Below are 11,295 nucleotides of genomic sequence, written 5' to 3'. Positions count from 1 at the left end.
ACGTGCGAGGAGCCGACTGCGTCCACTTCCCCACACGAGAGGAGCTTGGCAGACACGGACGGCCGGCGATTCAGCACCAGTCAGTCAGCCAGTCCGTCATCACAGTCGTTAGCCGCAGCAGCCATTGAGCGAGGGCTCGATCTCATCTTCAACGTCCATCGGGGATTCATCGGAACACTGGTAACTGTCTGTAGGCCTGGAGAGATGGCCGGTATCTTGGCGTGGTTCTGGAACGAGCGCTTCTGGCTCCCCCACAACGTAACGTGGGCTGACTTGAAGAACACAGACGAGGCGACGTTCCCGCAAGCCGAGGACCTTTATCTGGCGTGCCCTTTGGCCTTCTGCATCTTCATGGTGCGGCTGCTCTTCGAAAGGTGAGTCCTTTTGATTGATTCATTATTTTTTTTATTTTTTTTTTTTGCCGCTGCTGCTGATGGTGCCGCTGCTTCCACTTTAAACAATGGCACCCTTGACTAGTGCTTTTCGCTGCCCCCACCCCCCTCGCACCGGCGTACTTCGTCCCTCCTGCAGGCCCGCAGCGTTAGAACGCGCCGCATTGGAGCTCCAAGTAGTTGTCCCATCATCAACTTGCAGTGTACTCTGGTTAAATTGTCACCCTCGGCCACGCACAATGTTGACCACGGGCTCCAGTTTGAATGCGTGCACGCTGCAACGTCTCATATTATTATTATCGCCCATTTATTTCGCAGTCAGTAATGTGGCTCAGAGCAGCGATGGCCATGCAAATGAGATCAGGCCTCTCAAGCATTGTTGTTATTTACAAGAGAAAGTGCAGTACTCCAATTCTGCTTAAAAGAAAGGAATAAAGCAGACTGATAATTATTGTATCAGCTCTGTTGTGGCACATGTTTTAAACACAAGAAGCAATTTGTACATTACACTGATCTGACTAGCCGGATTTTCTGCTTAACTGGTGCATTTTCTATTTACTACTACTTATACATCAAAGGTATCAAACTCAAGGCCTGGCCTTGTCACATTAATATTGACAAGTCTGTTAAAGAAAATCACTTACGGTAATATTTCTTGCTAAACTCTGGACCAAATTTGAATATTGTCTTCAGTTTTAATAACTTGAAATATTGTGAGCATTTTTTGTACCAAACAACTTTGTAGACACCACTATTTATAAAAAATGTATATAAAATATTCAAATGTAAATAAATCTCAATTAACGTTGGCCATCATGGGAGTTTATGGACGCATTCACCAGGAAAATGACCCTAGCATCCTGACCTAAAGGCAAAATTCAAGCGCTGAACACCCAATGCATGATCATTTCATGCTAGTTCATGCCATACAAATAAAACCACTTCTCTTAACAGAGCTGTTTTGGTCTAGGTTCTCTTATTTTTCCCAATGTCTTCCTCTTTGATATGACATTTGTGATTAAAGTATTGAAAAGTGCAGGTCATATAAACATTGGCAACAATAATGTATATAACTGATAATAGTTTAGAATCGCGAAACTAAGACTCTTGCTGATGACTCATCTGATCCTTTTTTTTCCTCTATTTAATGCTATAATCATACCACTTTCTATTTTAGGTTCATTGCCAGGCCTTGTGCTGTGGGTATGAAGATACAAGCCAACGGGCCACAAAAAGCCCAACCCAATGCTATCTTGGAGAAGGTTTTCACCGCTATTACCAAGGTGGTCCTTGTTCAATGTCATTATTGTCAGCACTGGACTAAAAAATGATCTGCCTTTGATTGAAAGCATTAAACATCTGTTGTCTAACCAGCACCCGGACGAAAAGAGGCTGGAAGGATTGTCCAAGCAGCTCGACTGGGATGTCCGAACCATCCAGCGCTGGTTCCGACAAAGACGCAACCAAGAGAAACCCAGCACTCTCGCCCGGTTCTGTGAAAGCATGTAAGGCCACATTTCAATACATTTAAAGTTCTCCCCTGACTACAGACACTTATCAATTCGCCTGCTATTTTGCTATTCAAAGTTGGATACGCTCCACTTTAACGTGGTACCAGCCAGACTTCTATGAAAAGTCACCCAAGCACTTAATTGCAGTCTTAAACAAATATGTGTGAGTTTTAGGTTAGCCTAGCAATGTGTCAGTTTTAGGTTAGCTTGGTAATTAGCGTGTCTTCTCCGTGATTCCTCGTATTACTTCAGAAAATGTTTTGTCAAAAGTCAAAATAATTAAAATAATAGTCAAAAGTGAGCCTTATTCGCCGCCATGGAGGTGATGAGTACTGACTTAATAGCGACTTTGTAACATATTTAGCCACACTAGCTAGCTAGTCGAAGCTCGTTGCGAGCTACGTAGTGCGGCGAGCACCGAGCTTGCCTCGAACCTTCCGCTACACGCAAGTATGTTGCGTCACGTTAACAAGCGTGCTGATAAACCAGAATTCACTGTACAGTATATCCATTTTCAAGGTCCAAAATATTTGCCAGAAGCTCAAAACACTTAAATAAATATACAGTCAAATTTCTCTGATGTCATCCCTTTGTGGCTCTGGGCAGGCATATTTGAATATACTGTTTGTGCTAGTCAACAATAACTTCAGTTTTGTTTCAGTGACTACTTGGCTCAGAAATGTCTTATTTCTCCACGTAATGCTTAAAAGGCCTCATCTAACTTTTGATTCATTCATCCGCTACCGCTTATCCTGTTCAGGGTTGCGAGTGATCTGGAGCCTTGATCTTTTTATGCTTTAATTTGAGCTTTGACTGTGTGTATTTTTAGACACTCGCAGACTTAGCCATGCAATCTTCTTAAAATGTTTCTACCATACTTTTCATTGCATTCTATGACATAAGTGTAGCAGAAGCATGCGAGGGGGGCGGTGACACTAACTACTTAATTACAACTTACCATTATTTACTAAATGTTCTGATTGTATTCTAAAAGAGACTAGCTAGGGTCACTTGCAAAGTACTCCAAGCTGTATAATGCCTTAAGTCTTGACACCGCTGTGAACCAACAAAGCCACCCCGGCTGTAACAGAGAAGCGGCTAATCTGCACTGGGGCGCTTTGCCATCAGGGAGATCAGTCATCGTAAGCGGTGTGATATTAAAGACCAACAAATGAGGCTGTCGGAGGCATCGTGTCTGACACCAATGAACCCAACGTGATACTTTTGAGACACGTCTCTGACTCTGCCTGAGGCTTCTTTTCAGTTCTCACTCCAAACCTCCCTTTCCTTGATCCACACTGCTGGACTCCAGACTACAACTTCCAAGTCTGCTGTACTGACACAAGATTTGTGTTCTTCTGAACATAGCTGATTCGACACAAAAAAAAAAACGTGTTCCTCACAAAAGCATAAGTGGCTGTACTTATAATGTACGTCCTTTGTTGGTTTTGGCTAGCATCCCTCCTACAGAGATTCTGTCGTAATTAGGCCCACGTACGCAGCTGTTCCAGAACGATAGCATTCTTTGTGCCGCATTTGTTAGGATCTCTTCATTATCTGAGCCCTGTGTTGTGGTACCACTTGATCTGACTATAATGAAGTTGAGCTTTTGTCGCTGCTTTGCTTCATCACAGTCGTAGGTGAGAATAGTCCCGGCCAAATGAACAGAAAGCCTCTTTAGTGTTGAAGGAACTGACAGGACTTCCATTAAAAAAAAATAAATGGTGAGACTGAATGAGTAGTTGTTGGCATCGGGTTTCACAACAACATTTATCCTTTTAGCATGTTCCTTTGGTAAAACACAAAACAGCATGCTGTACAGTCATGTTTGTTTCAGACCATCTTCGTCAGTGCTCCCTCTGCTTTATTTTCACCACAACTATGACATCGGAAAGAAAGGTTATCGTTTCCATCCTGTCTTTGAGCAAAATACGGAATCTCAAGTTGCTTCTGATGCTGCGTCATCAGTAGATGAATGGGGGCACTGTTAAAGCGTTTATAGAGTACCTTGAAGGTACAAACGTGCTATACAAATGAAAGCCCATTTACCCATCAAGACACAAAGTCCTTTATGTGGGCTGATCTTTACATTCCACTAACCTTGAAAATGATTCAATAAGTTTCTGTTCAACGTTAGCTTTAAAGTATATACAGTACATACAGTAAACAAAAGTAGTTGCTGTTTCTTGATTTATACTGTACTTTTCTTAGATAGATAGATAGATAGATAGATAGATAGATAGATAGATAGATAGATAGATAGATAGATAGATAGGCTAGCAAGCTAGCTCGAAAGACAGATACATGCATTTGTTCTTGCTCAAAGATAGGCATGTCTTTTAAAAACAAGATCTATAATCGGGTATAATAAACATCCCTATCTGATATTGTCAACTATAAGTGAGCATAATTATCCTTTTAAAGGCAGATGCAGTTCTTTATCTGGAGCTCAATACAATAGATTACCTAGCATTGTAGCAGGAGGCCTTATGTCCTCCAATCTATCCTCAGCCACTCTCCCTGTAAAAAAGAAAAAAAAAAAAAATCAACGACAAAAAGATCTGATGTCTGACATCGGAGCAAAACAAAGGTTATTCGTGTCAAAGTGAGTGAGTCACTGTGATTGCACACATATAGCAGCTATTCAGCAGTACTTGAAAAAGGGGGCTTGACGAAGCAGTTGCCATGCAACAGTCTTGCCTATGTGCCAGGTAGACTTGCCCAGCTAATTTTCTTTACAATGTCCTTTAATCTAGCTCAAAGCCCGTGCATCGCCCCCACGTGCCACAGTTCAGCAACTCTGGTAAAACACTACCTTATCGAGCTCAGTGGAACACAGAGCAACTGGTTCACGCATTGATTGAGGCAGAGGCCAATTAGTGTGCTGGCCTGGCAGTCAGAAGCACAGTCAAAGCCCACAACCCCTAATTTCAATTTAAGTAAAAACTGTTGTAGCTGTTTCTATTTGTTTGTTTGCCTTGTTTAACTCAGGCTTTATGATGAAATGCATCTGCTCTACTTGTGCTGTATATAAAAAAAACAAACATCGCATCCAACTTTTATTTTCATTCTCAATGTGTTTTTTGTGTTTGTTTTTTACGATTCTTTCAGGTGGAGATTCACATTTTATCTCTACATTTTCACCTATGGCGTGCGTTTCCTTAAAAAGGTAAGAAAACAACCAACAATAAAAAAAAATATTTTTCCCCATGGGTACTTTCTGTAGGTGGGTTAGTTACACCCCCGCCATTAAATGAGGAATTATAATATTTTAACTTGGCTATTATAGTAGATACTCTTCACGCCCATGTGGTTCAACCAGAAGGACAATCTACTTGTAGAAAAATATATGTGATTTATTTATAAGCTTCCCTTTTTAATTGTACCTTGATTTCCATAAAGGTACAATAGGTTAATAGTAATTTTCCTTGTCAATAGACACCCTGGCTGTGGAACACTAAAGAATGCTGGTATAACTATCCTTACCAGGTAGGCTTTGTTTTTTTAACATTAGGTTTACAACATCTAATTTTTAAGACAGTATACGGCAAATCTTTTTGACCTTGTGCCTTTGTGTGTTCTTGCAGCCACTGACTGTGGACATCCATTATTACTATATACTGGAGCTGTCTTTCTACCTGTCCTTGCTCTTTTCCCAATTCACTGACATCAGGAGGAAGGTACGAGCACATTATTGCACGGGTTCTAATGTTTGAGCTTATTCTACTGTTTTTTTTATTTTTTTAAACATAAAAAAAAATCTTTTTACTCTCAAAATCCTTTTAAAGTGATAGTAGTATAAATTTGTATTTGTTCTTTAAATAAGAAAAATAGCATTCTGTGTATTGTACTTCACAAACAACATAACTAAATTGGAATGTAAAGATTGAAACAAATTTTGCCACATTTTGTTTCACTTCAATGGACATTGCGCTGCTCTTTCTGGTGTGTGTGCCTTGGCCACATGGGGGCAGTATAATACAGGCTTGAGAGTATAAAAAGTATATGGAGACAATCCAAACTCCTCAGTAGACCGCAGTAATATTAGCCTCGCAGAGGATAAAGAATGTGTGCCTGTGAGTACTGGTATATTATCTGGCCGCATCAGACGCTCTTCACCGGACTGTACAACTCCCCCCAATTTCAGGGAAATGAGTATTCAACATAGGCATGGAACACTGTCAACCCATTTTCAACCATTTTTCGTCACTTTTTTTTTTTTTTTTTTTTTTTTAATTCAAATCATAAATGTGGCCACTTACATACTATATTTTGATTCGTGCATTGTTACTTGCATGCCTTCCAGCCATAATTTTATTCTTGTCTCCAGTCCACCCCCGCCCCGCCTCCCAATTCTGTCTACCCTGACCACAACACATGTGACGCCACAGCGTGTACGCCCTCACTCTGTCATCTTTGTGTTGACTCTTGGCATGTTGTCTGTTTTTTGTTTCTCCTTTCAGTTTTTTCATGCACAGCACTTCACTGAGGAGGTCCTCTGCATCCCCTGCCAATTCCAGTATGTTATCCCCCGCACTTCTCTCGTCTTGCTTTCATTCGGTGTCTTCTACATCCTTCCCGTCCTTCTTGTCTTCCTTCTCATTCCGTCGCCATGCTGGCCTGGTTCTGGTTGCTCTTGAATGCTCACATTTCCGTTGCTAAGGTTTGATCGATGTCTGCTTCCCTGCTGGTCACCGTTTTGAAGCTTTACAATGTCGGGTGTCGTATTCATGATTTTTTTTTTTTTTTTTTTTTTCATAGAGCAGTAGTCCATGCAAATGGGAAATCACAGTGACATTCTCTTGTAAGAGGAATTGAAAAATGACACACATTTTTAACTCGGTTTTCTATCATTAGCGTATCATATAATGTAAGTTTAATCAAGGTGTGCAAAAGTGCCGTTGTAAAATGAAAGGATGAGGAACAGATCTAGTGTGCGCTGGTGATGGCGGCGTTGCATCGCTTTGGATTTGGAAAGTCGAGGCACCTCATACTCAAGCATCGTACGTATGTGTGTGGTATAAACAGAGTATATAAGAGTCGTGGGAATCGTGAGAAAAGATGGCACCGGTCGTGTGGTGAATGGCGAACGGCATGTAAAAAAAGCCGCAGACGTTCAACCTGACCCATGCGACGAGTCAGCGTCGCTCATGGTTGTATTTCTGTAAATAAATGATCTTGCCGTCAAAAGCCCTTTCTCCGTCTTGTTTTTGTTGTTTTAGAGTTTGAAGTGTCACAAAAGCAAAAAAAAAAAATTAGGAAAAATGTCACGATAAGATTAACATTTGAGATTTAGGAATGGCCAAGCCTAATCTTTGAGTAAGTATTGTGTCATAATGCTTTTGTCCAATTATCCGTTTTGCTTATTTTGCCATATGTTTCAAGTAAAATAAATGTTTAATTCTCATTGTTAAAATATCACAAAAGGGTCCTGTGTTTGTTGAGCGCTTCATTTTTCCCAAAGCTGTATTCATCCACCGATAGCTGTACTGTAATAAAATTTCAGTATTTCGGAAATTCTCTCCCAAGTCTGACCTAACCCAACGTCTTTAGACCGTTGGTTCTTAAAATAGCCATCAGACTACATCAGTAAATGTCACGGTTTGAAGCACGCAACGATAATGTGCGCACGGTGGTCATGCGCACAGAGTGACACATTCATGCTGACATGGCTGCAATCTGTATCTGCAGGATTTCCTGATTATGTTCCTTCACCATGTGGCAACCATCTCCCTCGTCACTTTCTCTTATGTGAACAACATGGCAAGAGTCGGAACTCTGGTCATGTGCCTCCATGATGCGGCTGACGTCCTGATAGAGGTGAGGGTGGGCGGTCGCGTGAAGACACTGGCGATGTGGCTGAACGTCATCGCCGTTCCAGCCATTCATCCACCCCCCACCCCCCATTAGCATGTTAGCTTCACTGAACACGCCTGATAGACATAAATGGAGCAAAACCACAGTAATAATAGTCATTCTTTGCAGAGGATGAAGAAAATGTGTCTGATCTGTGAGTCTCTTCTTATATTTTCTATCTACGTGTTGCTGCGCCGGTCCTAGAACGCGACGCCGATGCTACAGGGCCACCTACTGTCTTTTAGCATTAAGCTAGCACGCCTTTAAAAGCGATGTGGTTCTCTTTGTTAATAAATTGACCAAATGAGAGTTCGTATCTCGGAAAATGAGTAAATTGGGTCACTCGTGTCTCGTGTAGTAGGTGTAACTAATGTGTGTTATGAGCAGATTTTTTTTTTTTTTTTTTTACTGATGTCATCAGAAGTCACTTGTTTAAATCAGTCTTGTGCTTTTCCTTAGGCCGCCAAGATGGCTAACTATGCCAAATGTCAGATATTGTGCAACCTCCTGTTCGCAATGTTTGCAATCCTCTTCATAAGTTCCAGGCTGGCAGTTTACCCAGTGTGGTAAGTGTCACTTTTCCTGTGAAGCTCACAAGTCGTTAGCATGCTCTAGATGGAGTGTCCGCAAAAAGTGGAGCAAACATTTTCACGTGGGATTAAAATAACAACCCATGACAAAGGATATGCTTTGTGTTAACGATAATTCGGAGCAGAGCGAACCCGACTCTTCATTTTTAGGATTCATGTACAGGTTTAGCTTAATTGTTGATGTGAAACGTTTGTCTTTTAAAACCCTGAAAATTTCACTTCGTCAACACCTCCGACACATTTCTGTGAATGTTGTTGCTAAGGAATAGTTACTATGGAGACGGTCCCTTGGAGAGTCAAAAGAACTCCACAAATGAAAAAGAAAATGATTATGGTTCATGGCTTGCGAAACATAACAAAAAAAAAAAAAAAAAAAAAATGTGTCTAGTGGCCGGAGCAATTCGAAAGGCTTTCTTTGTCTTGTTTTCATTCAATTTGCAAAGAGCTGTTTATTTCCTTCTTTGGTCCTTGTTGTGTCCTGACATTTTGCGGTGAATGTCACATTGTCATTTGGGTGATATTGTTGTTTTTCACGAGGGGAAACATGATCGAGTGTCTGACTAGTCACCTGACCTAGTTCCATCAAATGTGACACATTCATTTAGTTTGATTTTTTTTTTTTTCTGTAATGATAATTAATTTACTCACTCGTCAGACTTTGCACTGCTCATGGCAGCATTCTAACACATTTCTGCGTAAACATGGTGATTGTCATCGTAAAAAAAAAAAGTCGCCACTACTATAAAGCGGTTGCCATGACATCAGTATGTTCATCTTGATTCCGACAGCCACTTCCAATAAATGGCTCGAGGATTTTATGAGATATGAACTTGACCGAAGCAACGCATCACCTTTTTAATGACAACACTGCTCACTGTGTTCTCCATTTTCCTTTCTGTCTGGTAGGATTTTAAATACCACCCTGTTTGAGAGTTGGGACATTGTTGGGCCTTACCCGTCCTGGTGGGTCTTCAACCTGCTTCTAATCTTGCTGCAGCTTCTTCACTCCTACTGGTCCTACCTCATAGTGAAGACGGCGTACCAGGCCATCTCCAAAGGAAAGGTAAACGTTCCAGTCGTTTAGCAGTCTCCGTGCTGTAGCCGTCATTGCTTGGCACGGTCAATGAATACTGACAATAGCCATCTCTGACTTCCCTTTTCTACTCTCTATGCTAACCTGCAACCAACAAGGTGGGCAAATGGAATCCTTTACATGTAAGTAGTGAAACTGCGGTTCATCGTTTATACCTTTCCTATAAGGCTTTATTATTTATTTTTTTTTGAATTATGTGAATGTTATGCTGTGATTGGCAGGCTCCCCAAAAAATTAGCATTTCTCTGTTTAATTTTCACTGGTGCTTTTTAGTATATTTGAGGATAGATTTACATTAGGAGAGATATTTTTGACACGATAAAAGCGTAGTGCATTATTCCCCTTCTGCCAAAGTAGCTATGACACAGTGTCATAAGGCGACACGCGTTTTGTGACGCCGGTGCTTGTATGATGAATTAAGTTCTCATTAGCACACAGGTGTTGCCCGCACATTGTTGGACAGATTGTTTTTGGCGACAAAGCAAGAGCTCCCCGCCAGTCGGGTGGTCTCTTTGGTATGAGTATTTTTAAGACTAGCGCAAATCAGACTAGCGAAAGCTAGCAACGCGAGGCTAACTGCTTTGCTAATCCACAACCGACTTATCGTCGTACTCTTAGACCCGCGCGGGCAAACGCGACAGTGACGCCTTGTTGGGTGGACATTTCAGTGCTTGCAGAGCGTTACTATAGGGCGACAGAAACAGAACGGGCGAGACGGAAGGGTTTGGTAAATTGCCTGATTGGAAGACAAAACGCCGAAAACCGTATTAGCAATCTACACCGTGTTTCTCAACCAATGCGAGCTGTTTAAACGATAAACGTCTTAAATTCAGGTGTCAAAGGACGATTGCAGTGACATTGAGTCCAGCTCGGATGAGGATGACAGCCCTCCGGCCAAACAGAAACACCACAACAGCGCCACCAACGGGACCAACAAATCTCACGGGACCAACGGCTACCTGACAGGAGCCTCCTACCCTGATGAACACTGACTGAACCGTCACAGCACTGGAGCTACACACCATCCATCCATGTGTGTCCATGTGTGAGTGTGGAGACGGCATCAACATCACTTATTGCATTCTGGACATTTTTGTTTTCAGTTGGACTAAATTCCTCATCTGCATATTCGCATCAGCACTCTAAATCAATCCATCGGTATATTTGTATCCATTTTTTACCACATGCTACGTCGATACGCAGTCGTCTGGCATCCCGGGGGGGGGGGGGGGGGGGGGGGGGGTGTGCGCATTCTATGTTTGTGTCTTTTTATGTTATTTATTTTTCGCAGATTTACTTTCAACGCTACACCCCCAAAGATTTGCCAAGATGATGATTGGTGAGCTACGATGTGTGGAACTGGCTCATCTATTTTGGGAGGGGAAAAAAAAGACTAACATTGTCCACTTAAGCTGTATATGAGATGTCAACAACAGTATTATGTGTGCGCATCAGATATGCCTAGATGCTGTATTCCCTATCGAAGCATTTTGTTGAGTCGCGCGGCGCATTTCTGCTCGCGTGCCTTGAGCAAGGCAGTCATGGGTTGTTTGAATTATTCAATAAATGATCATGAAATATCATTACAAATGCCTTGGGTTGTTTTTAATGTGTGATAAATATTAGGGAAAGACCGATTATCGGCCGGGCCGATATTTGGCTTTTTGACGAATATCGGCATCGGCCTTTTTTTAAAACTCTGCTGGCCGATAATAAATCAATTTAAAACTGTGGAAATCAAAACTAAGATATGTGAAAGTTTAACATTTCCGTCATTTTGAAATTTTTATTAATGTGGAAAACTACATGGAGATATTGTTGAAATTTTCCTTTATCCTTTTTAAGACATGCTG

At 41.5% G+C, this 11,295-nt stretch overlaps 1 protein-coding gene across 1 annotated transcript; it reads left to right on the top strand.

Moving 5' to 3' along the window:
• On the top strand, positions 1 to 10,657 carry cers6 (ceramide synthase 6). Its single transcript, XM_086052404.1, has 11 exons — positions 1 to 374; positions 1,570 to 1,675; positions 1,767 to 1,897; positions 5,015 to 5,072; positions 5,342 to 5,392; positions 5,491 to 5,583; positions 7,595 to 7,723; positions 8,219 to 8,325; positions 9,256 to 9,412; positions 9,541 to 9,564; positions 10,276 to 10,657. Exons 1-11 carry the CDS (start codon positions 205 to 207, stop codon positions 10,432 to 10,434), a joined length of 1,185 nt encoding a protein of 394 aa, XP_085908530.1. The 5' UTR covers positions 1 to 204; the 3' UTR covers positions 10,435 to 10,657.
• Positions 10,658 to 11,295: the final 638 nt, after the last annotated feature.

This window comes from Filicampus tigris, chromosome 14, assembly GCF_054856515.1.
Source record: "Filicampus tigris isolate MCC_2025a chromosome 14, RoL_Ftig_1.0, whole genome shotgun sequence".
In the NCBI taxonomy this organism is placed as follows: Eukaryota; Metazoa; Chordata; class Actinopteri; order Syngnathiformes; family Syngnathidae; genus Filicampus; species Filicampus tigris.
This window is presented reverse-complemented; position numbering and strand designations above follow the sequence as displayed.

What these genes read in the sequence shown, in the direction of transcription:
- cers6 (XM_086052404.1), top strand. Translation starts at nt 205, where the DNA reads ATGGCCGGTATCTTGGCGTGGTTCTGGAACGAGCGCTTCTGGCTCCCC. An exon ending in GCCCGGTTCTGTGAAAGCAT is followed by an intron (nt 1,898 to 5,014) that starts GTAAGGCCACAT and finishes CGATTCTTTCAG; the next exon opens with GTGGAGATTCACATTTTATC. An exon ending in AGGCCATCTCCAAAGGAAAG is followed by an intron (nt 9,413 to 9,540) that starts GTAAACGTTCCA and finishes GCAACCAACAAG; the next exon opens with GTGGGCAAATGGAATCCTTT.